A 26558-nucleotide genomic window follows, 5' to 3' on the forward strand; every position below is an offset into this window, starting at 1 on the left:
CTAATCCCCATTAGAGGCAAATTTGTAGGAATTCTGCTATTCTCCTAACACGTTTTGCTCATTGTCAACCAAAATTCTAAAATTACCTATGCGTGAGTTAACTCACGCTAGTGTTAATTCTGCGTGAGTTGGCTCACGCTGCGTGCTATATTAGAGGCAGACAAAACTTCATTTCCTCATTTCCCATCTAAAATCTCTCTCAAATCACCCAAATTCAAAATTTCTTCAAGTTCAAATCAAACAACACTCCAATAACAAGTAAATTTTCCTTCAAATGACCCAGTTCTTGACGAAGAGCAACACTTCGTTGAGACGAGTTTGAGAATTGATTTTTGGGGATAAAATTTCCGGTTTAGGAACCAAAGTGACAATTTTCTACTTTCACTTTAATCCAGCATAAAACGTTTGGCACATCATCAGGTAACATAATTATTTAACGTCAGAGACTAAATTGATAACAGAAATGCATATTTAAGTACTACTTTGTATTTAATAGTGTGACAGCGAGGTGAAGAGTCAGAATCAAAATATCATCTACTCAAAAAATAAGTAGGCTAAATTTTTGATGCAATGATAATCTAAAATTGATTTACCGCTTAACAACATAGCACGTGTCAAAGTGAAAGAGTCAAATAGAAGACAACAATATAGACTCGCGTGTTTCTCGAATTTTTCACTTCCTTTGCGGCACTACCAACAACAACAAGAGTCACACAACAATCAAAGTATCTACAGTAACTTCAGTTTCATTCTTAGATCCAAACTTCATTCACACAATTCAATTTTCAATTCAATCATCATCACCATGGGAACAACAGTTGATGATTCCTGCGCCACCCAACTCATCGACGGTGACGGTGTTTTCAACCTCACCGGTCTCGATAATTTCATCAAAACTTCAAACATGGCTAATACTGGTCTTTCTTATGCTGTTGTTGCTATCATGGGTCCTCAATCTAGCGGTAACCGTTTTTTTCTTCTTTCAATTTTCAGTTTCTGATTTTTTTTATTCGGATTTAGCTTTTTCGAACTTCATATTTTTTTGCTGGATGTTTAATTATGAACTTGGATCGATTAGTTTAGTTTTCATTTATTATGTTTGTGTTTAACTAGGTTTAAGTTGGTGATTTAAATGAAATGAATGTTTTTTTATTAGTTAGGTTTTTTGATTTTGATTTTGATTGAAGTTACTTGTGGTCAAAGTGAAGTTTTTTAAGTTTAAAGTTTAAATTTTTTGTTCGGATTTAGTCTCTGCAAATTCAAAACAGTTGCTTTTAGTCTCTGCCATCAACGTCCGAAACTAAAATCAATCTTTTTTGAATTGTAGGGAATGAAATCGTATTTAACTAAGTTTTTTATTATGCAGTTTTCATTGTTATGTGATCTACTATCATGGTTTGATTTTGTTGCTTGTGCAGGGAAGAGTACTTTGTTGAATCATCTTTTCCATACTAGTTTCAGAGAGATGGATGCTTTTAGAGGAAGGTTAGGTTTTTGAAATGATTGAGCTATTATTATGGGTCGAGAAATTAAGAGTTAAAGGGATAGATGAAAATTGATTTATTTATTTTTATTCTGTTATTTATGATAAATGAGTAATTGAGCATCATGTTGTTGCAGATCACAAACTACCAAGGGTATTTGGATAGCTAAGTGTACTGGAATTGAGCCGTGCACAATTGCTATGGATTTAGAGGGTACTGATGGAAGGGAGAGGGGCGAGGTAATAGATTCTATAATCTATATTAGGTGTTTTTTCATACCCTGTTAAATATATTGTTTTATGGATGGTTATCAAATCGAGATTCACATATAGTGAATCGGAAGACCTGTTGTCCGAATCGTAAGATACATGACTAATACAAATATATTTTTATGTAAAAACAAGTGACATAACAAAATTATAAGCTAGTAATATACCGTTACTATCTAATTGCCTCAAAATAATTCAAGATTCAAGTCATAAATCAAATGACAAAAAACATGTGCTTGGCTATGCAAAATTGACAATAAAAGAAAAGAGGTTGGCTACACTAAGTTTAGGTAGAGATTGATTAGACTGAATCGGGATTCATCTTAATGTATCGGAATTCAAATGAGGTTCATGTTCGAAATAGATACATACTAGGGATTCGTATCAATTAGATTTAGTTTTGTATTGAATCGAGATGCAACTCACTTGTATCGTAAAATATTTATAACCATGGTTTTATGTACTAATAATATCAATTAGTTTGGTTCGGCGGTTTGTTAGTTATTTTAGGTTGCCTTTAGGAGACCTGAAAAGAATGACTTGATAGTACAAGAAAATACTTTAAGTTCTCGTTTTGTGTTTGGTGTTGACACATGTTATTATAGCCAAATTTTATTGACTTTTTCATGGTTGTTCCAGCTTCACTTTAGTGACAAGCCTGTTTGCATATTTGTCTGTTTGTAGTTATGTGCATGGGTACATATTTGATATTTTTGAGCTGTTATGTCTCTTCATTTCATGTACATTAAAACTCACTTGTTTTCTTTTAATTATTTATCTCTCAGGACGATACCGCTTTTGAGAAGCAAAGTGCTCTTTTTGCTTTGGCAGTATCAGATATTGTTCTGATAAATATGTAAGTTTTTAGGCCTAGATTGGTCATTTATAATTGATGATAAGAATGAAATTCTGGGGTGATCCTTAACTTTAGGGATCATGGTATTATTTTTTTTTTAGAAGAAACTTTACTTCCAAGTTCCAACATTCTTCCCTTAAAAAAAAAGTTCCAACATTTTCTTTTTGCAGTCCTTAGAAACTAGCTTCACATAAGTCCACAAATTTCACTATTTAACTTGGTAATGGTCTATTTCATGTTCGTAATATTCTTGCTTGTAACTTATCTACTTTACACTTGGGATCATTGACATTGCACACTAGTGACTAGTGATTGTAGGATGGAATATAATGTACTGCATACGTCCCTAAATATAGTACCCCTTGAGAAAAACACGGGAACTAAGAAAATTGTTTTTAGTAGTAAATTTATTGACAATTTGTATAGTTTTACAAGTTTACCTTTAGGAGAGAGAATTAGTTAATAATTGTATAAGAGTATTTTTTACATATTGCAGAAAAAGATGTAATTTACTTAGGGGTATGTTGTTAAAGAAGTAATTAATGCGCTTAGAAATTTGAAAGGGGTCTTATAAAAATGGACTAACCTAACACTCAACAGTGTCCTATATTTAGGGATGGAGGTATTAGTATATTTCATATCACAAGGTGTGGAAGTAGATGATATACATAATGCCATTTTCCTTTCTTATTTTCTGCAGCATTGTCCTTTGCAAGCCTTCGAAATCCTTTTTCCTGCTTCCTTGCTTTGGAGCCAAATTAGTTGTCAGAATTGATCAGAAACTAGAAACAAAAAGATTTTATATTAGGATAAAACAATTCCATTTTGAACAGCCATTGAAAGTTTTATATTAGGATAAAACTAAGGAATTGTTCTATGGGTGCCATTTATGCTGATTAAAATGTACCACGTGGATTAAATTTTGACTTGACTCTGAATTCGAATTCGTCCTATTGATACTATTGGATACATAATCCATGTACTGAATTGTAATCAGAGAAAAGTAAAAACAGCACACAAGAAACTATATCTTAGTTTTGTCATTTATTTTATGGACAGGTGGTGTCATGATATTGGTCGTGAACAAGCAGCCAATAAACCTCTTTTAAAAACAGTTTTTCAGGTAGTTTGCAACCATGAATTTGCCTCTGTTTGGTATTCTATGTTTGAATTTACACACTTAGACCTTTCTTTTATTTTTAGGTCATGATGCGTTTATTTAGTCCACGGAAGACAACATTGCTTTTTGTTATACGTGATAAGACAAAGGTCTATACACTTCATCCTTTAATGAGAATGGGTCCTGTTTTATATTACTATATTCATTGGTTTACCATGTTTCTTGCTTTCTGTACAGACTCCGTTGGAAAATTTGGAGCCTATTCTAAGAGAAGATATTCAAAAGGTGATTTTTCATTAATTTTTTTTTCTTTCATTTTTTTGGTTTCTTATTTTATTCACCATCATTTGTAAACATGAAATGAATTCATCAGATTTGGGATGGAGTTCCAAAACCTCAAGCTCATTTACACACTCCTCTTAGTGAATTTTTTAATGTAAGAAGATCTATCTACTCCCTTTTTTCGCTTGCTTGTTTGATTGTTTATGTATATGTTGTGGCATATGATTAACGACTCTTCATGTGAAGGTGGAAGTTACTGCTCTGTCAAGCTATGAGGACAAAGAGGAGAAATTCAAAGAGGAGGTACCCTTTCATGAGCTACTACTTTTGCTTTAAGGAGTTTGTTCAACTTTTCTTTTTAATTCTAGAACCAGAATGATTTCTAAATCCTATTGCTTCCAAACATGTTTCTCTTGATGAACAACAATTTGGCTATCAATATGCATGCAAATAATGATTTTTTTTTTTTAAACTTTATGCATCAAAACTTCCTCATCCTGACTTCTATGTCATATGTGCTAAGGTGTAGATCACATTGTTATGCTTTTCATACAGGTTGCTCAATTACGACAACGTTTCTACCATTCTATAGCACCTGGAGGTCTTGCTGGTGATCGGCGTGGTGTTGTGCCCGCATCTGCTTTTTCTCTTAGTGCACAACACATATGGAAAGTCATACGAGAGAACAAGGATCTCGATCTCCCAGCTCATAAGGTTTTCAATAATCCCATTTTCAGATGTAACAGTGGTTTAGCTTTCCAATAATCTGATATTTTAGACGTGGTGTGGTTTTCTCATGGATTTGTATTTTATAATAGGTAATGGTTGCAACTGTGCGTTGTGAAGAGATTGCTTATGAAAAGCTTAGTCAGCTGCGTTCTGATAAGGTGTTGATCCATATCCTTCTATTTTACCCATCTAAGTTGCATCAGTTATTTTAAAAATCAGTCACTATATTAATGAATTTGGCTTAGGGTTGGCTGGAGTTGGAGGAAGTTGTTCAATCAGGTCCAGTACAAGGCTTTGGGGAAAAGTTGAGCTCTATTATTGATACCTACCTTTCTCTGTAAGTTCTGGATGCTGGTAGACTTAATTATTCAATCTCAAAATAAATCTGTGCTCAACAACTACTTGATTTGATGTTTAGTTTCTGATGTTAAATCAAGCCTCCCCTAATAACTCGTGTGTATGTTTGTGAGTCACTGAAGGAGTGTAATAATTATTGGAATTAGATTGGGATTTTTTTTGGGCAATGTCTTAACCTTATTTGTAGTTTTAGTAAGTTTTGCTTGCAGTTGTGTCAAAAGATATGTGTTTGATTAGCAACACTTCAAATAAAAGGAGAGAAAAATCGATTGGTTGAATGTTTTACTTTAATTTCTATTTGTCCTTGCAAGTTTACAAGGATGTATCTATAGTCATCATTGGAACTTACATAACTATTTGATGTCGAGGCTTTAGCTTGGCATATAATAGTTTTTTTATTATTTAATTGTCTCCAAAAGTTCCATTTATTTATTTATTTATTTTCATATGGTGATAATATATGATTTCAACAGATATGATGAGGAGACGATCTACTTTGATGATGCTGTGAGAAATGCAAAACGAAAGCAATTGGAATCAAATGCATTGGATGTAAGGCTGCCTGCTACCTCTAAAGGCTTTATTTTAATTTTAGTTATTGCTTATGATCCCTTTGAGCTGAATTTTGATAAGGCAGTTGTGGACTCCCGTTGAAATAAAATCAAGCCTCTTTTAAAACATCACGCTAAGTCAAACTATTTCTTTTTTATTTGAAACAATTATTTTGGGTGTTGAGAAGTGCAGAAGTACAGCTGGGTGGAAAATAAGACATCTTTAAAAAACACGATTGGGAAAACAGAGCCATAGAGGCTTAAAATTGCAACTATCCTTCCGATTTCGGAAGATCAAAGATGGAACTCCTTGAAAACATGCCTTGCGGAGTACCATACTAAAGGCTATCAACACAATACTGCCTCCAAATTTTCGGGGCAAGTGAATCCACTTGATAATTGGGTCTTCTATTCTGAGTAAAATTAAAACAGACATCGACAACCAACAAATCAAATAAGGAAAAAAAATTGTGAACCACTTTCAGGTTTTGGTACTTATAATCCCACTCGGCTGGGCACCTCTTGACTTCCCTAATGTACACTGCTGCCCACCCCCTCAAAACAATCTCTTGTTGCTTCTGTTGGTATCTTCAGCTCCTCCACCAGACCTAGAGATAAAAAAAAAACTGCGAGGTGTTTAAGGGTATGCCACCAGAAAGGCTTTCCCATTTATAGCAACATCAAATCCTATCAGCATCCCAATCTCTATTCATGCTACCTTGCACTGATTCTGTAACCCAAGATTCTATAAGCCTAAATTTAGAATAAATGATTAGCAAGAAATATTCTGTTCAACGTGCAATCTACTGAAATATTATTAGCAAGAAATTTTGAAGGGAGAGAATGTGACATGAAGGACTTGTTGGTACTCCCTCCGGTCACTATTATAAACAAAAAATTACTTTTTAGATTCATTGAATAAATGATGTATGTGGTCTATATTAATGACCACATACATCACTCATTTAATGAACCTAAAGAGTAGTTTTTTGCTTATAATAGTGACCGGAGGGAGTATTTTTTATTTTTTTTTTGGGTACAAAAGAGGGCAAAATCCCAGGACTTGTTGGTATTTTATTTGAAGAAAAATCACACTTTTTTAAATTAAAAGATGTCTAAATTTTTAAAAATATTATGTATTTTGAAATATTCTCGGAATCTAAATATAATGGCCTAAGATAGCCCTAGAAAAATTTATCCTAGATTTTCTTTTTTTAAGCATAAACTTTTCATATAACTTTTTTATGCTTCAACTTTTCAGACAGTGTACCCTGCTTATTCAACAATGATAGGACACCTACGCTCTAAAGCTTTAGACGATTTTAAGACCAAGCTGGATCAATCACTAAACAATGGAGAAGGGTTTGCTTCATCTGTTCGCACATGGACTCAGTCTATTATGCTCGAGTTTGAAAAAGGATCTGCTGGTAATAATTAGATAGGATTCTTCTTCATATTAGCATACAGATTTTCTTTTTAAATTTACATCAGGTGTCATTTGGTCATTCTCAACTGCCTTTATTATTTTACTTATACTCATTATTATTTATACATTTGCTGTGTAATGTGTTATAAAATTCATTATTTAATCTTGAAGCAGAATCATTTAGAATTTATCATTCTACAATTTCATAGATATAGAAAGTGTGGCTCCTGATTTGCTTTTGTAGGTGCTCTCATTTTTTTTTCGTTGTCATATAAATAAAAGGAAAGAAAGGACATCACTTACATCTTTAAATCAGTCTGTCTTTATCTTAGAATGCATCATATAAGTCGCTTATTCTAAATATGTCTTAGTAAGCTTGCTTTAGAGGAACATTTTCTCTCTTAATGAATTTACTTCAAATGGAGTTGCTAATTCGCCTCAGTCATCATGTAAACTGGGTTTTTTTATTTTTTTATATTTTTTTTATTTTTATAAATGCTCATTTTTATTTGTGTTGTTTCATCATTATTTGCATTTTTCAGACGCATCTGTAAGGCAGGCTAATTGGGGTTCTTCAAAAGTCCGAGATAAACTTCGTCGTGATATTGATTCACATGCTTTATCTGTGCGCAATGCAAAATTGTCGGAGATAACAACTAATTTCGAGGTAATATTGTTGTCTGTACAATCAAAGTCTGTTTCCACTTTGTGGGTTGGGTACATGGATCAAATGGTGGGCATGATGCCTTGTTATGAATGAATTTCACAGATTGACCATTTAGCTTTAAATCTCTCTTAGCCTCTAACCTATAGGCTAGTTGATAGCTTATATAGCCAAGAAACTAGTCGATCGAAATTTAAATGTTTAGTAAAATTAACTGATTAATTTGAAATGACATGAAAGGACTTGTTTATTTAACTCTTCACATAAATTCTTTGTATTATGTATGCCCACGTGTACCAATATAATAATAATATATTTTTTTTAAATTACTCTCATTTTTAAATATTATTTGTTAAATTAAATAGATACCGGCACATTTATAGTTTTGTTTTATTTTATTTTATTTTGCTATTAGCTAACACATACTCAAATAAACACACATGGGGAGGGGGAAATGTGGTGACCCGAGATTCCACACACAACCAAACCACTAGACTGAACGTGGTAAAAATGATTATACTATAAATTTATAGCGTACGTACACTAAATTTTTATCATTAATAATTATAGGGTAAAAATGAGAAAAAATATAAAAGGCTATATGATTCTTCAAGGAGCATCTAAAAATAAGCTATAAGCTGGTTTCCCTAACACTTTTCTTTTGATCAAACAAGCTTATAAGCTAGTCCAATAAGTTATAAGCTAGCTTATTGACCTTACCAAACAAAACCTTAGTACTTTGACCAGTGGTTTTTCTTATCTTCTCTACCTCTAACAATTGGACTGCTCTCTATTTAGTAACCTTACTTACATTACATATGCTTCTACAAGTCTTTCCTACATGTCTAAATCACCTAAAACAAGACTCAATCATCTTTTCTACAATTAGAGCTATTCCAACTTTCTCTCTAATGCTATTGTTTCTAATACTGCATTATTGGCACTATGTTAGATTAATGGGTTGAGCAGAGCAATGTATTATTGGTGTCAGTCAACAACATCTTCGTCACCCACTAAATTATTCCCTTTTGCAGAAACAACTGGCCAAGGCATTGGTTGCGCCTGTGGAGTCCCTCTTTGAAGAAGGAGGAAAGGACACCTGGCTTTCAATAAGAAAACTTCTTAAAAGTGAAACTGAAGCTGCTGTATCAGAATTTTCAGCTCATGTTGCTGGTTTTGAGCTGGAAGAGGAAACTGTTGAAAAAATGCAACAAAGCTTAAGAGACTACGCTAGAAAATTGGTGGAGAATAAAGCGCGAGAAGAAGCTGGAAAGGTTCTGATTCGCATGAAAGATAGGTAATGTTGTTGAAAAGATATCTATACTATAGTCATTCATTTGGCCAATGTGTTTAAACCCAACCATTAACAAAGTAAAGATTAGAACATGCAACATATTATGGTTGCAACAGTGTAAAGGTATCTATTACTCAACAGTTTAATTTGATCCAAAGGTTTTCGGTGTTATAACGGATACTACCTGATGATATTTGAGAGACCCTGACTCTCTCTAAGATGCCAAATCTGCCCTACTTGACTTTGCACCCATTCTTCCCCATATAAATGAAAGCTCAACAAATAGTACAGATGTTGTCCTCTGTTACATGTCCATTTTTCATAATGTAGACCCTTTTTATTGTTGGCCTATTATCACAATCTTTGGCTTGAAACTTGTATTAGAAAATTTGATTAATGTTTGAAGTTTTGCACCTCGAGAGTTGTAATGATAGTCCACTATCTTCGTATTTGTTGTTGTCTTTTGTTGGGATAGAATGCCAGAAGCACGGACAAGGTTGTTTTTGTATCTTGATATGCTTAGTGAATGTGTGATTTCCAAGCATTTCTTTGTGAGGCATGCCGAGAGACAATTTTTGCACTTAAAACTTGTTCAAAGCAGTAGAGAAACACAGAAAACATTTGTGGAAACATTATAAAGACCTTGCTTTAAATGAGATAATGGTTTTACTAAGATTTTGGTATTTTAAAGAGAGTGATGTAGCTGATCCACTTAATGAGATAAGGATATGTTTGTTATTGTAGTTATTTATTTCCATTTGTTTGTTTTGGAGGCCCTTTATTGTACTTGTACCTTTTCTGTTATGCCGAAATAAATTGCACTATTCCAGAAGGATGTTTACTCTTTTATTTTTATTTTTTTTGTAACTAACTGGTTTCGATAATAATTTTCAGGTTTTCTACAGTGTTTAATCATGACAATGATTCACTCCCTAGGGTTTGGACTGGGAAAGAAGATATCAGAGCTATTACAAGAGATGCCCGTTCTGCGGTACTTGATTGCTAGTTTAATGATAATATTTCAACTTGCTCATACTTTATATTATATTGTAAACAACACTTTTTTTTTACGCAAATGTGTTTTTCCATGCAACAGTCACTGAAGCTTCTATCGGATATGGCTGCTATACGCTTGGATGAGAAGCCTGATCAAATTGAAAGAGTACTTGATTTGTCGCTTGTAAACAAAACCAGTGCTGCAACATCTTCCCAGTATACAGATAGAGAAGCTTCTGTGGATCCACTGGCTTCAAGCACATGGGAGGAGGTACTTTATTGTGTGTGATATCTGTGCTTCTACTAATGTTGCTGCCACAGTTTTTTTCATGTGAGAATCTATATAAAATGCAGGTTTCTCCTGGAGATGTACTTATCTCTCCTGTACAGTGCAAGTCTTTGTGGAGACAATTCCAAGGTGAAACTGAGTATACAATTACACAAGCCATTGCAGCTCAGGTAAAATCATTATGTCACATTTTGTCTTGTCTACGTTTTCTGCTTTCCCTGTAATAATTGAATTTGATTGCAGCTTTGGCCAACTTTTATGCAGTTTGAGATATAAAACCATTTATCTGTTTTAGCCTAATTACAAAAACTCTTGGCATATACATTATATGGTAACATAACTTCTATGATCAAGTTGTTGGGAGCTTGATCCTTACCACCCTCATAAATAAAATTAAATTCAAAGTAAAGTGGGAATAAGCCTTTTCCACACTTGAAGTGAAAAAAGCTTGTGCGTGGGGAAGTGTGTTAGAAACTTAAACTTTTTTGAGAGATGGTTCGTGACAATGTACACATACGGAATCATTATTAGCACTGTTAATATTTTGGCTGAAATTGGAACCTATTTAATAATATGCTTTATGTGTATGCGTTGATAAAGAGGGAAAATCTGAATGGGAGACAAATTTCAATGACTACGCACTTCATAACCATGTGTATCTTTTGCTATTTTGGACATAAGAATTCTTTTTACGTCCGAAAATCATAATTGGAGTTACAACTTACAACCATAATTGGATGTTATAATTTTGATTTTGAATTAGATCTTAATCCATTACTTTCAGAATCCTGAAAACCTTGTAATTTTCTAAAGCCTAGACAAATATGAATTTGCTTCTGCAAGCACAATCCTTATTTTTGAACTCTTAGATACAAAAACAGAAATACAATAAATGCAACATTCAATGCGCTTGCAAGTCCAATAACCCTAGCAAGCTATATTCCATAGATAAAAAACGTGTTTGAAGGCCTTGTTCTATATGAATGAAATTTTCTGTGGTTGAAAATAATCAATTGTGTTGATTGTCTTGAGCAATGCTTTGAAAACTAAACCACAAATTTAAAACGCAATCGAGTCAACTGATTTAACTAGTCGAATATTTAAATTTTAGGTTGAATTGGGATTGAATTGGACTATTGAACAAAATACATGGCCGATTCACGGCCTAAATAGTTCAATTGGCCAATTCGGTTTAGTGTTTAAAACATTGGTCTTAAGCTTTGGTTCTCCTGTATCCTTTACTGTTATTTGCTGGTTTTGTCGCGCTAAACTGTCCATTTTCTTGATAAAACTGGTTTGGTTGGAGTAATTCTTGCTTGTAATATGAGAATAGTGTAAGTGCTAGATTCTGTTTTTTTTTTTTTTTCCTCTTTCGTTCATTAACCTTTTTTTACTCTGTTCATTTAATTACACATTTGATAAAAATGCATTCTTGTCCTTTCTTTTTTCCTTGGAACTAATCTGATTCGAGGCACACTAACAAATGTGCTATTTACCTTTTGTTGTTCTGGATTCAGGAGGCCTACAAGCGGAATAACAATTGGCTACCTCCTGCATGGACAATTATGGCAATGGCCATATTTGGTTTCAATGAATTTATGATGCTTTTAAAGTAAATATCACTCAAATCTTGAACGCTGACTATTTATTTTTATATTTTATCGGACCCTTCTTTCCATCAGTTTAATAATTACATCCGCTGATTCTGAAACAGAAATCCTCTCCTCATATTGGGTATATTTGTTGCCTATCTAATTGGGAAGGCCATATGGGTACAAATGGACGTAGGTGGAGAGTTTCGACATGGCGCTGTAAGTAGTGTGGGTTCTTTCCTTCCCTTTTACTTTTTCCCACAGCTGGATGCTTGTAATTCCTTGTGATGGTTTTTCTGTCCACACACTCACCATCCACAAAGTTGTCATCAGATTTTTTTTATTTTCTTTTTAAAAATAAAATACTATTTTACAGTGCAAAAAATGATGCTATTCACTAAATTAGAAGTATGGTACTTTGGTAAGTTGGATTTACTAGTGCAAAAATTCTTAGTTGCCTTGTTGACGTTGGTTTGTTGGTAGTGAATTGTAAAAGTAGCAACGATAAATATAAGGGATATTTGAATGATTTTTAGCACCGTCTGAATTTTCTACTTGTGCATATTTTGTTCACAGCTGCCTGGGATACTGTCCATTTCGTCAAAGGTTGTCCCTACAATTATGAACCTTCTTAAACGTCTTGCCGAAGAAGCTCAGGGGAACCCAGCACCTGAAAGAACAGAACAACATCATTCAGATTCTCAGATATTCAGAAATGAGGTGTCAAAACCTGACTCAGCATCAAGCTCAATCTCCAATACGGGTCTATCTAGTGTTGCCTCATCTGACGATGATAGTGAATTCTCAACCACAAACTTGTCTCAAAGGCAAAGAACAAACGTTTCTGAAGCTGAATCATTATAATTTATGTTGAAGAAGGTCGGCATCATATTATAATATGCTCCTCCTAGTTGCTGAGATATCAGTTTTGTATTTTACAGCTACATTTTTACTTATCATATTTTCTGTTACGTGTAAATTAGATGATAATATGAAAAGAACCCCTATTTGGGTTCTGTTCTGATTACCACATAGTGTGAGCGTATGGAACTGATTAATCATCTCCTTCCTGTATTTTATTTTCACAGCGAGGGGCCAGTTTTCCAACAATGCAGTTGCTTTTCTTCCACCTCACCAACATGGAAGCATTTTATTATCTATTATTTTGAGCTTTTAGCGCGTGTTACAACATTTCTTCCCCATACTCAATTACTTGACCGAAACTAAATTAATATCGAAAAGTAATCAATTAAGAAAACCAGAGTCGATTACATAAACAACTAACACTAATGCATATTTAAATTTATTTTTGTAGAAGACAACTTATTTGACATCTTTTGATGTCAAATTAAATTACTATTATCTTAGTGAGTTCTAACTTAAAGTTTTGATTTGAAGTTTGTTTCAATTTTAATTTTAAAAATTAGTGTTCAACTTACTTTTACATTGTAATATCTAAACAGAAGTTGCTTCACGGTTAAATTGTTTTGTCAAATACCAAAGCTCCACGGGACATTTTTAACTCATCAAGGTTTCACGCTCAAGTGTTAAAATGAGAATACATGATCATCATGTATCTCAGTTCTGTTCAGATAACAGCATCACATTACACAATTGTATTTACCCAGCGACTGCAGTTAAAGCTTTTCCGCAGTCAAAATAACTCAACATTAAGAATGGTCTTTGCTAATGCTGTCAAAAACGATAGATATCACACAGTTACCAAAGCAAAAGTCACACGTATCATTGTAGTTTGCCTCATCCTATATCGTGGATTTGTTAATGAAGCACCAAATATCAACACGAAATGATAGGAATTATCGTACCAGCAAACACTGTCTCTGAAGACACCTATCTTAAACTTCATTTCTAGAGGCACATTCCTTTTGTTTGCCAGCTTCAAATCCTCAGCAAGTGGATAGTTTGTTCTTTTCTTTGAGTTTCTTGGGGGTAACCGATACAAACCTCTGGCACAGGATAGTAAACAAGGGAAACTACTCAGCAACATCAGAAGTTTGACCTATTCAACAAACATGTCAAACAATTGGAATTGCAGCTTAAGAAAATTACCATTCAATCCTTTGGTTGTTTCTTCTGGCATAGACTGCGTAATTTTGAAATAGTCAGATCTGCACCTCCAAACCCATCCACAGTGGCAATTGCTAAGGGGAACTCAGCTCTAGATGTCAAACTGCAGGAAACAATTACAAATAAGAAACAGTCACACCACTTAAAAAAAAAAAATCAGAATTCTGTTGATGATAATTGATACGGAACTTCCGCTGATATCTGCAACAATTATCCATACAAGTTCATCGAACTTCTAAGAATAGAACAATCACCTGCTCCGTAGAACAACACATGGCATGCCCGCCCGTTCAGCTCCAGCTACTCCAGTCTGGCTTCCTGCAACAAGGACACAGTTGCAGATAGGTAGCCCTGCATATTCGGCTCCCGCATGTAGTGCAGCCACAATCTTCTCTAGACTGGACAGATGATCAACATATTTAATGACATTTGACTATAACATTAGTATTTGTTTATGTTACTGAAATCCAGATCAATCACTCATTTTCCAATTGATAAGTTGTTAAATGCTAATATATGTTCATACACTCTTTCTTTGGGCGTTCTGGCTAGCTTAATAATAGTGTTTTAGAATAGCTATGAGTTGACAAAGAAAGATAATTCAATATGGCTATGCAAATAAATTGCAGTTTTAGGGAAACTCACTTTTTAACTTGTAATCAAAATTCTTTATTAAATTTAAAATCATATAGGAAGGAAATCAAACATGGATAATTTATAAAAGCTGACAGAGCACAATGATTACATAAATATGAAAGAACCATTTCTATGATTGCCTCTAAAAGATTCTTTAAGATTTTCAGTTTCTCGGTCTTAGTTATTTGGCTTGGCTTGTCCAAGATCAACTGTAAGCTGTCACCAATAATCTTGGGCAAAATCACTTTGTCGAAGATAGTGAGCCATAATTCATTTCAATTCTCACTAAAGAAATTAACGTTTATCTTAACAGTATTCAAAAATAAAAACTAAAACGATGACCATGATTTTTTTTTTATTTTTTTTTTTGTGCAAAAATATCTCTAGAGAATTGAACTAACCTTTCGGATAAGCTGGTATCGATCTCAACACTCAACTTAAGCACAGATGCCACCTCCTTTGCTATTCTTTGTCTCTCAGCAGAAGCTAGACAAAATAGGAGAAATACAAAGCACCTCATGAAAAAACATAGTGAAGTATATGCATGCATGAGCTACACATACATAATGAAAACTCAAGAAGTACATACCTGCTCTTGTGGCTTCCTTGGCAAGTTCTTCATCCAAACCAGAAGCAATCACCTTTCCTGAGACAAGTTGGCCATATAAACTTTGCCCAGCCTCCTCAATCCCCACAATCATCACCTTTTTGCTTCGATCATCGCCAAACTTTTCTATTATGGTCCTAAAAATTATGGTAAGCACAAGGAAAAATGAAAAAAATATCAGTGTGCTCATGTTCTCCCCAGGAAAATAGACGTGGACACTAAACAAGCAAAGAGCAAAAATCAAAATAGTGGACTGTGAACCTTAGATCCCCTCAAATATTGATGTTTTTATAGAGCTCAAAGAATATACATTATATTAAGTATGAACTCATAAACCGTGAACTTCATTTAACCTAGTTCAGTCATCCAATAAAGATTATTTTATATAACTACAAGAAAATACTGAGACAAAAAGAGAGAAAACTGAAGAGGAGGAGAGAGAGAGGGAGAGAATGAAGACAATGAATGGATAGGTGTACCAATTATATGTATTTATCTGTATCCGATACATTAACTTAGACTAGCAGCATACCTTCACTTAGGTATTCCACTAGGCTGAAGACCAAATAGTCCAAATAAAACAATTACATGCTAGTGTGTAATGATCATGTGCTCTAAGTTTATCCAAATAAAACAAGCCCAAACGCACCCATCCCCTCCACCATAAGATTGTCCTAGTTAGTACTATTGTAAAGTTTCAAAATTAAATAGAAGTACCTGGCAATATTATCACCACTTTTACTGTAGGCTGTCAATATTACCACCGGAATTCCTTCATTGTATGCATCATCAATAAACCTGTTAATGGAGATGTTACTCTATGTTGAGAAATAAAAACAGATTAAAGTTCAGCACTCATCCAAGTTCCAAAACCTACTCAGTATCTGAGAAACATATGAACCTTTTTAAGAGAATTAATACACATAATTGGAGCATAGTTCGGTATTAAGAAGCAATGAAGACAAGGAGAAGCATCATAAAATGAGATTTCCATATGAAGAAACAGGTAAGATAAACATGAAATTACACATCCATGGACTTGCATAAGTAGCTTTACTTCGTTGTGGCTGCTTATCAAATCTATTGCAAATCAAATTTACTACTAATAAAGAAGCACCATATAATATCCTAAGCTCTGAAGCACGGGTACTCCATTTTGCTAAACGTACCCGTACCGGGTACTGCGCGGGTACTGGTACACGTACTGTACGCACCCATGAAGCACCAATATTTTTTTATTTTTTTTAAAGGTTGGGTACAGTTGCGGTACTGCAGTGGTACTTGAAGGGTACGTATATCCTCTTTTTTTAGAGAAAATGGGTCTTTTAATGAGAATTAATAGCAATTATATTTTTTATTTTTTTTTATAAAACTCATACTTGAACTGTACGCACATCCTCTTTTTTTTTTTTTTTGGAGAAAATGAGCCCTTTTATGAGAATTAATAGCATTATAGTTTTTTTTGTTTCTTAATAAAATTCAAACGGTTCAAGAGGCACAACAACCATTTCCTATGTTCTGGAACTGCTGCTTCCTACTAAATGCCCCACCTTTCATTTGAGCAATATAATTTTCTCATGCAATGTTATTTTAAATTAAAAAATATATATATTATCCTAACGTACCCGTACCTTTGTTTTTTTAGAAATGCCGTATCCCGTACCCGCACCCGTACCGGGTACCGTACCCGCACCCGTGCAACGCAGATCCTAAGACAAAAACCTATACCAAAACTATCCTTACGTCTGGGCCTAGAAAAAAATCTCAACTAACAAATAATCTCTGTTACCACAAAATTGTGAAATAAACTCCAGCAAAATGATTATTTGATAACCACTATGTAAAGGATGTCTTGGTATGAGTTGAGATATTATTCACTAACTAATGTGGGGGGAAACAATTTACAGATGCAAATAATCCCTGAAATTTGGGCTCAAAAGAATAACTATGATAGCTATTCTAACTATGGAAACTATCATATCAAAGAATAAAAAGGAAGCAGGAAAGAATCATGGATATATGAATCATAATCAACACTATCTTAGGTGGAGTATAAGCCATTTGTATCCTCTTGTTACATAAGTTTTCCATCAAAGGACTCCACAAGGATTTCATAAAAATGCCTACTAATTGATCCTTGGGACTCATAGAAGAGGTCTTGATGATGCCTTCAAGGCCCCTCGAGATTTCTCTCTTTAACTAATGTACATATTGCTCCCCTAACTTTAACTAAAAAGTATAGCTCCTTTAAGGGATAGATCTCCATAAATAAAGGACAACTTGGTTCTATGCAACTCCTACCATGGCTAGGTCCATGGAAGAGCAAGACCTATTAATGACCTATTATACTTATTTTACCTTGTATTTGCAAGAAGTTGAATCCACAACTCTTTCATGTGACCCAACAACTAGGAGATGACAAGCAACTAGGAGATGACGAGTTCAACGACTGAGGTAATGTTTCTGTGTTGTAGATTCATATTAAATGACAAAAGAAATAAAACACACGACTCATACACAATCATATTCAGTGAATGATAGATAACTCACTGTTCAACACCAGGTCGTAAAGATAGACTTTTAGATGTCACAAACTCTCCCAAAGCCTTTTCCTGCCAATATGTGATGAAGAGTTATATAGGATGCTTCACAAGTTCTTGTCTTCTTATTCTCAAGTTATCTTATCCTTGACATGAGTAAACGGAAAAACCATTTCACCATTTGGGCAAGATTTTAGCCTTTTAGGTTATTGAGATATAAAATCTAATTCCTAGAGCTTCAATATCAAGTAATCATTAATCACTTCAATAGCTCATGATATCATTTTTGTTTATGACAGAGTCGGTATCATATTCATAGAGAAAGTAGAAAAAGCAATCTTGTCCAGAGAATCAAGAAACTATAGCATGTAAGAAAATACAATGTTTTGGGGAAATAATCCTTTATTTCAAAAGTTATTTTAGGAAACTTTAGATTAAAATATTTTTCAGCCCAAAATAAACTAATCCACATTTGCTAACAGACAAGAGCTTTAAGAAACTATTCCTCAAATAGGAGATTGAGTACGGAACAAAATGGAAAATTTACCAATTCTTAAAGGGATGAAGATTTAAGAAACTTCAAGAGATTTTAATAAATTGCATGGGTTTAATTACACTCAGCAAACTTAGGATCATATATATACATAAAAGTATTAATTATGAGAATTCAATTAAACTATAAAACTAATAAATACGAATAAATGAATAAAACATTTACTAGAATATCAAAGTTCCAATGTTGACATCAGTTAACTTCAATGGAAAATTCCTACACAAGTATTTTGACCTACAAGAATCCAAAATCAAAATTCTTCAGCCTGATTTTCTCCACTCAAAATCATGATTCATCGTGAAAACCGATGTGAGATGTCAGATCAAAACGATTTATTCATGATTATAGGTCTATATTTATTCCAAATTCATTTGGCCCGTCCCACATCTAAAAAATATGGAGTTCTGTTTTCACATTAAACAGTTAATCTGAATTATGAAATACAACTATTTTGGTTTTTGTCATTGAAGTTGATTCTACTTGTAGTAGCCATATTGATGATCTCTAACTCTTAAGCCTGTCTCCCTCATAACACTTCATTTGCTTGCTTAGTACATCGAACTAGTCTGGCATTAAAAAAATGTCATTTTCCATGAAAAATTTGCATAGGAAGATTAAACGGAAACTCAGGATTGGGTTGTTGTTGGTGTAGCTTTCTTCATTCCTAAGTCTTGCTTCTCTCAATAGAAGCTTCAAACAGATTAATCATCTAAGTACCTAGAAATTTTCTAGTTGCAAGGTAAGAAAGTCAACAATGGACAAACTTTTCAGTCTAACAACAAAGTACCGAATAAATATTTGAAATGGCAAGAGAAAAAGGTTTCTGTACCTAACTATAGTTTTGGAATTTGTAAGGGATATAATGCATATATTTCGAAAATAGGTAATATTCATTGGGCATTTATACACCAAAACTATAGGAATGGAGATATCCATTTCTTTTAAGAAATTGAGATAATCTCTACTCCTACTAGGGAATATGTTCTTCTTAGAGTATTAAACTAGAGCCACAACAGATATTTCGTTATAAAGTGAAGGTTCACAGTCTTATTATAAGCACATTAATTAAGTAAATGTAATATGCATCCCAGTCCTCATACACCAAAGAAAAATCACATTAATCATTAGAAAACAACCAAGTGTAAGAACGTTTACCTTTTCCTGCAAAACACTTTTTGTGAAGAGTCCCTTCTCATTTGTGGGTAGTGATGAAGGCCACCCGATCTGTATGTAAAAGACAATCAATGACAGCAGAACATGGCGTAAGTAATGTTTGCAGTGAAGAAAACAACCAAAAAATATCAATAGACCTAATTTCTCCCCTATACCACAGACAAAAGATGAACAACTTACTCGATTAAAATACAGGAACAACATCTTTTCCTCATCTCCAGCGCTTCTTCTGAAAATTTAGTAGAAAATGGTTTATAAACAAGTGAAGCAGCATATGCATTCGTTCATATAAATTTCCATTTCAGTACTAAAGATGTTTCAAGTATTCAATTACATTAGAGATTCTAGATTCTACACAGTCAGGAACAGCATGCAGTCAAGAGATCCCAACTGTTAATTGAAGATCAGACGACTTGTATTGCGAGATGTATATTTTAAAGTGGATTTGGCAAAATCATAATACAAGTCTAATCTTCATCTTATAGCCGAGATCCACGACCACGTCACTGCACAAAATCCAGATCCTTACCAAATAAGGCTTCAATGAAATTCAATGCATTGATGAACACGATCTAATGAAATCTAACTGAGCAATCAATTTCTCCATCACAACACAAGCATAAGCAAGATAATAATGTAATAAACAACCAAAAAAGAATATTAAAACACCTTAAAAGATCTGAATAGACAGGTTCGTTCCAACTCGCACAATCAAGTCCAAGTTTCTCAAATGCTGCAATCACAACATCAAATTCGAAAAAATGACACCACATTACACTCCATGAACACAGAAAAACACAAACACACATACACTATGGAATTATGGACGAACAACTTCGTAGCATAGCACCGAATTGAAGGTGTATCTGGTGTACGACACGTCCAAGTGTCCAACACCAAAGGACACCGACACATCTAATTACATTGAATTTATAGTTTCCTCAACTATTATCGTTGTTAACGTGTCAGTGTCCAGTTTCCATCATATGAATTGAACAGTAAGCAGTATCACAGAATAATTGTTCATACCTTTATTGAACGCTGTTCGATTCCCTACACGATACGCATCAACAAGAACCCTAATAAATCAACAAACAAAAACAATCAACAATCACAACAATTCAAACGAAACAGAACAAAGCGCGATTACAGTTAAGCAGAGTGAAAACGCAATTGTTCGAATGTGGAATCGAAGTGAAAAATTCACCCGTCGACTTCGAGAAGAACGGCGAGGTCATTCGACGTGATGTGGCTGTCGTCGTCATCGGCGGCGGAGAAAACAGCGGTGGCGCGGCGCGGAGATTTACCGGGAAAAATGAAAGAGGGAAATCGATGAGAAACGGTTACGTTGGGAAAGTGGCGCGTGTTATTGTTATAGTTGAATGTGCGTTGAATGCGAATGCGTTGAATAGTTGAACATGAAGTTGCTAGTGACTGTGTTATTGTTGCCATTGGTAACTAACTGAGACTATGCTATGCAACTTAGCTATTATTAGCTCAAATTCTCTACAAGTCAAGATATTTTTCAATGCTGTATAAAGTCATAGACACATTTTGACATAATATTCTAATTCTGTTGTTGTAACTTTCAATTCTTTTTTTTCTTTCTTTTTTTTTTTTTTGGAAAGATGCAAAGGCATCAACTCTATTCAAAAAAAGGGGAAAAAGAAGTACAAAAGAGAAAAGGGGGGCCAAACCAAACCTTTTCAGAAGGTTACATATCTAAAATTGGGTAAACCCAACCTATTCCTATTGTACTCCTCACTAACTATGTCAGGAATGGAATCAAACCAAAACAATTCCAAAGATGTCAGAGAGAGACCAAAATTAGCAAGTTTATCTGCACAAGTGTTCCCTTCTCTATATATATGGGAAGCACAGAACCTCATATTGTAAGTGAGTTTTAAACAATTTTCCCACCTATTTCTTAAACCCCAGGGAACAACAGAGACTGAATTGAAAGCCATAATCACCAGTTGAGAGTCTGATTCTAACCAGACATTTGAGAAGCCCATTAAAGAAGCAATTTCTATTGCATTCATAGCTGCAGACAGTTCAGCATGAAAAGCATCCGCTGTGCCAAGAAACTGAGAAAAACCACCCAGGCAAGTACCCTCTGAGTCCCTGAATATCCCACCAGCAGCTGCTCTAGACGGGTTTTTGATGGAAGCGCCGTCCGTATTAACTTTCACCCAAGAGATTAAAGGAGGGACCCAAATAACTTCTCTGATTAAAGGAGTCCTAGGAGGCTTGATGTTGACCTTGCAAGCTTTCAAAATTGAGAACTCCAACATATTGGCAGCAGAGGTCTTTGAAGTTAAATTACCTGAAAGAGAAACTTTAGAAATAATCATATTGATAGCTGTTTTCCAATCTAATGTTTTGTCCTGAAATCTGATGTTATTTCTTCTGAACCAGACAATATTCAACAAGTTGATGATACAGGCTAGAATTACTATTCTGCATTGGGGAGACCAATTAGGATGGAGAAGAGACCACAAGTCTTCAGCCGAACTAAAGTGGAGGGGAATATTGAGAAGAGAAGTTAACCAAGACCACATTTTACTAGCAAAGGGGCATTCAAAAAAAAGATGAAAAGAAGTTTCTGAAGCCATTTGACAGGATGAACACATTGAAGGTAAGTTGCAACCTCTAAGCATTAGATTATCATCTGTAGGAAGCTTTTTATGCATGAGTCTCCAAGTCATTAAAGACCTGGAAGGGGGAATGTCTGCGCACCAGATTTGTTTCGCCCAGGAAATATTTTGGGCAGCACCATATTTGAACAAGAAAGCTTCCTTGAGAGATAGGACCCCTGAAGCACAGTGCTTCCAGACCAATCTGTCCTCCTTTGGCTCACTGGGAAGGGTGACCTGCAAGACAATATGACGCAGAGAAGGAAAGGAAGATAACAGGGACTGAGGTAGAGACCAACTGGAGTGGTGCAGAAAATCCGAAACTTTGTCCTTTAAAGTACTATGAACATTTTCGGGCAAGTTGAGAATTGAGGCAAGAGGTTTATCCAGCCAAGAATCCAGCCAGAAATTAATATTTTGCCCATCACCAATGATCCAATTACAATTATCCTTAATGATATTGAACTCAGATTTGACACTACTCCATATTGAAGAGAAAATATGATGAGAAATGATGTTTTTACCTCTGCAGACCTTGCTCCTTAAAAGAATGGCCCAGTCTTCCTTTGAATTTATGAGGTCCCAACACAGCTTCAAGTTGGCAGCTTCATTAACCAAAAGTAAAGATCTCAGACCCAGCCCACCTTCTGAATACGGCTTACAGACTTTATTCCAAGAAACAGTAACCAGCTTCCTCTTTGAAACATCTCCACTCCATATAAAATTCCTTATCCAAGCTTCCACATCTTTAATCAATGAAGTGGGCCAAGAATACACAGAAATAGAGTGTATAATCATACCTTGGATAACGGATTTGACTAAGGTGACTCTTCCTGCAATAGATAAAAGAGAAGCTTTCCAAGCACTTAGCTTAGACTTAATCTTGTCAGCAATAGGCTGAAGGTGAGATTTCTTTGGCTTTCCTTTGAAGATTGGAACTCCAAGATAAGAAAAAGGAAGAGTGCCTCTATTAAAACCAATTAAATTAATGATCTGCTCCAGTCTTTCATTTGAGATAGAACCATGAAAAATAGTGGACTTAGAGGGATTAATAAATTGGCCTGAGGCCATTGCATAAGAAGTAAAAAGATTCATTAAAGCATGAACAGAAGAGATTTTCCCCTTACAAAAAATCATAATATCATCCGCATATAAGGAATGAGAGGGAACTGGAGTGCTTCTTGTGCCTTTGATGGGGTTGATCTTGCCATGTTCAACCAATTTAGTGATATTCCTGCTCAAGACATCCTCTGCCAAACAAAAAAGGAGAGGAGACAGGGGGTCCCCTTGTCTCACCCCTCTCTTGCATTTGAAAAAACCATTCAGCTTCCCATTGACATTGATAGATAAAGAGGCAGAGCTTAGGATGGTTTCAATCCATGAGCAAAATCTGTCACTGAAACCAAATTTACTTAGAACGGTGAGCAGAAACTTCCATTCTAAAGTGTCAAAAGCTTTCGATATATCAACTTTGAAAGCCAAATTCCCTGCAAAAGATTTGTTATGAAGTTGATTGATGGCTTCAGAAGTCACACAAATACAATCTCTTATGTTCCTGCCTTGAATGAAGCCCCTTTGCTGAGGGGAAATGATGTTCTTCATGATAGGAGCTAACCTGTCTGCAATAATCTTGGAAACAATCTTGAACTTGAAGTTTGCAAGAGCGATTGGTCTGTATTGATTGACAGTCACAGCATCTGGAACTTTAGGTATAAGCACAATAGTATTAGAATTAAAGTTAGGAAGCAACCAGTCTTTTGAAAAAAATTCCAAAACAGCATTAATAACATCAAACTTAACAATCTCCCAATAAGTTTGATAGAAAATAGCCCCAAATCCATCAGGACCAGGGGCACTATCTTTCTTCAAAGAGCAGACCGCATGAAAAATTTCTTGAGGAGTTGGAAGCAAAGTGAGCATGTGATTTGTGTCCTCTGATATCATATTAGTTATAACTCCATCTAACAATTCAGCAACCTGCAAATCCTGCACAGAAGAGTTAGAAGAAAAAATATTTTGGAAGTGATTTGTTATGTGAGATGAAATTTGGTCTGGATCAGTAATCAAGTTCTCCCCATCCTTAATGGAGTCAATGAGTTTGGATGTGTGCTTGATCTTGGCTAATCTATGGAAATATTTGGTGTTTCTGTCTCCTTGGGCATGCCAAGCAGTGTTTGATTTTTCTCTCCAAAATTCTTCCTCAATTTCTAAAGCATGTTCCAAAGAAATTTGAGCCATTTTTTGATGTTCAAGAAGGGTATCAGTGGCACCATTGGAGTCTATTTCATCTTGAATGGATATCAACTTTTGTTCAGCTTCATTGACTCTTAAATTGACATTCCCAAAGATAGTTTTATTCCAAACCTTAAGTTTTTGCTTAAGGCGTTTCAGCTTTTGATTCAGAATAAACATGGGGCATCCCACCACATTTTCATTCCAGCTTTGCTGAATCAAATCCCTGCAATCAGCATGCAAACTCCACATATTCATGAATTTAAATTGTGTAGCAAAAGAATTTGGAGATGTTTCAAAATCCATCAATAAAGGAAAGTGATCAGATTTCAGCTTTGTGAGGGTGGATACATTCAAAGAGGAGCACATATCCAACCAAGATTGGTTGCATATTGCTCTGTCTAATCTTCTTTCAGTGAGCCTTCTTCCATCTCTACCATTGGTCCAGGTAAATTGTACTCCTCTGGTTGGTAGATGGAAGAAACAGTTCTGGTTGGACCAGTCAGAAAAATCATTCATAGGGCTTCTAGCTGGAGGTGAGGCACCCCTGTGCTCATGGGACCCCAATATAGTATTAAAGTCACCAATTGCGCACCAGGGTAGATTGTGCTGGGTTTGGACATTTTCTAGAATTTGCCAGAGCTGTCTTCTGTGTATGTAATTGTTAGAGGCATATATAGCTGAAATACAAAAGGTTATTGGAATTTTTTCTTTCTTCCTTCTAACAGTTATCTGAAATTTTTTACTCGATCGAGAAAAAACGGACTAATATAAAAAAAATAGCGTTGAGCAAGGACGTGACATTAAAATTCCGTTATTGGAAAGAATGAAGAAAACCGTTATTGCAATTTTTCTTTTCGGTTTACTTAATATCGGTTTGATGGTTATTTTATTTGATTTTTCATAAATAAAAGTTGAGCGATGTATCCACAATTTTTAGATTAATCGATAAAAATGTCAACATTATTATTATTATTATTATTATTATTATTATTATTATTATTATTATTATTATTATATATATATATATATATATATATATATATATATATATATATATATATATATATATATATATATATATATATATAAGGAAACATGTCAACATTGGTAGGTTAATGTGAGTGTGATGTTTGAACTCTCGATGTGAATTTTCAATGATAATTTTCATTTCTTCTATGAAACAAAAGAAAAAGTATATCATTTTTTTTCTTCTATAAACTAATGTATTCTTAAGGTTATTTCTTTTGCCCTCATTGTGTGGGTTGTTGTTATAGTCCATAAACTCAACTGACGATGTCAATATTATTAAATTAGACATTTTCGTCTATGTTTAACCTGAGAGTTTGTTGATGCGTGTATTTAAATAGTATTTATTACTTCTACACACTAAACTAAAAGAAAAAGTACATAAAAAGAATCATAAAATCTTAAATTATTAATAAACGTTCAAGTATTTTGTCAAAAATAAATAAATAAATGTTTAAATATGATTTTGATCCCTCAATTATGTTGTTTTTTGGTTTAGTCTTTATCAATTTTTTGTTTGGATTCAATTTCAACAAATTTAAAAACTCTTGTTTTTAGTCCTTAACATCTACTTATTATATCACATAACGTGATTTTATTGTATCACTTATTATGTCAAGGGATAAAAACAACAATGTTTGAATTTATAAAGACTGAATCTAACAAAAAAATGTACAAAAACTAAAACTAAAAATTAATATGATTGAGGAGATTAACATCATATTTAAACCATTCATAAAAATTGAAGCGAGGTCAAAAGAAATGTGTTTTATTAAAAATAATTGCTACAAAAATAATTAAATCATTTCTTCAAAAAAATAATTAAATCACGGGTTGGGTTTTGCGACCAAAACTTTGTTAGTTGGTAGCACTAAAAAAAGAAGATTGATAAATTATACCCCAAAATAATAAATATTGATTTTTTTTTACTAAAAAAATATTGATATAAGTAGCATTACAAAAGAAGATTGATAAATTATAGGGTTAAATATGTTTTTGGTCCCTATAAAATTGAGAACTTCTAAGTTTAGTCCTTACTTAATTTTAATATGTTTTTTAGTTCCTACAAAAATAAAATTACTTCTAATTTGAGTCCCTGTTACAACAAAGTTTGTTTAATTATCCTTAAACTCTTAAATTTTTGAACAATTTTTT

The 26558-nt window shown here is 34.1% G+C and overlaps 2 protein-coding genes across 3 annotated transcripts; one reads left to right on the forward strand and one right to left on the reverse strand.

Moving 5' to 3' along the window:
• The first annotated feature begins 684 nt into the window (after positions 1-684).
• RL2 (Root hair defective 3 GTP-binding protein (RHD3)) lies at positions 685-13043 on the forward strand. The gene is made up of 22 exons (XM_085743345.1): positions 685-962; positions 1419-1485; positions 1621-1723; positions 2539-2609; positions 3669-3732; positions 3813-3878; positions 3967-4014; positions 4103-4165; positions 4258-4314; positions 4567-4725; positions 4830-4898; positions 4986-5077; positions 5571-5649; positions 6910-7075; positions 7617-7741; positions 8773-9035; positions 9927-10023; positions 10129-10299; positions 10383-10487; positions 11835-11929; positions 12032-12128; positions 12486-13043. Exons 1-22 carry the CDS (start codon positions 806-808, stop codon positions 12771-12773), a joined length of 2502 nt encoding a protein of 833 aa, XP_085599471.1. The 5' UTR covers positions 685-805; the 3' UTR covers positions 12774-13043.
• Positions 13044-13424: 381 nt separating this feature from the next.
• LOC146944953 (Haloacid dehalogenase-like hydrolase (HAD) superfamily protein) lies at positions 13425-20966 on the reverse strand. Of its 2 annotated transcripts, none has more exons than XM_085743346.1 (12): positions 20714-20966; positions 20536-20585; positions 20176-20239; positions 19687-19735; positions 19489-19557; positions 17791-17852; positions 15958-16038; positions 15223-15377; positions 15035-15119; positions 14252-14395; positions 13980-14100; positions 13425-13876 (listed from the first exon to the last, which is right to left on the reverse strand). In XM_085743346.1, exons 1-11 carry the CDS (start codon positions 20956-20958, stop codon positions 13983-13985), a joined length of 1122 nt encoding a protein of 373 aa, XP_085599472.1. In that variant the 5' UTR covers positions 20959-20966; the 3' UTR covers positions 13425-13876; positions 13980-13982. The 2 variants fall into 2 exon arrangements, with proteins under 2 accessions (XP_085599472.1, XP_085599473.1); XM_085743347.1 differs by having other exon boundaries at positions 13425-13903.
• Positions 20967-26558: the final 5592 nt, after the last annotated feature.

Source organism: Medicago sativa, chromosome 2 (assembly GCF_051527215.1).
Source record: "Medicago sativa cultivar Bolivia chromosome 2, Bolivia_mono, whole genome shotgun sequence".
Classification (NCBI taxonomy): Eukaryota; Viridiplantae; Streptophyta; class Magnoliopsida; order Fabales; family Fabaceae; genus Medicago; species Medicago sativa.

What these genes read in the sequence shown, in the direction of transcription:
- RL2 (XM_085743345.1), top strand. Translation starts at nt 806, where the DNA reads ATGGGAACAACAGTTGATGATTCCTGCGCCACCCAACTCATCGACGGT. An exon ending in TAAGAGAAGATATTCAAAAG is followed by an intron (nt 4,015 to 4,102) that starts GTGATTTTTCAT and finishes TGAATTCATCAG; the next exon opens with ATTTGGGATGGAGTTCCAAA. An exon ending in TCGATCTCCCAGCTCATAAG is followed by an intron (nt 4,726 to 4,829) that starts GTTTTCAATAAT and finishes ATTTTATAATAG; the next exon opens with GTAATGGTTGCAACTGTGCG.
- LOC146944953 (XM_085743346.1), bottom strand. Translation starts at nt 20,958, where the DNA reads ATGGCAACAATAACACAGTCACTAGCAACTTCATGTTCAACTATTCAA. An exon ending in GTCTATTCAGATCTTTTAAG is followed by an intron (nt 19,736 to 20,175) that starts GTGTTTTAATAT and finishes CTAAATTTTCAG; the next exon opens with AAGAAGCGCTGGAGATGAGG. An exon ending in CAAGGAAGCCACAAGAGCAG is followed by an intron (nt 15,120 to 15,222) that starts GTATGTACTTCT and finishes TATTTTGTCTAG; the next exon opens with CTTCTGCTGAGAGACAAAGA.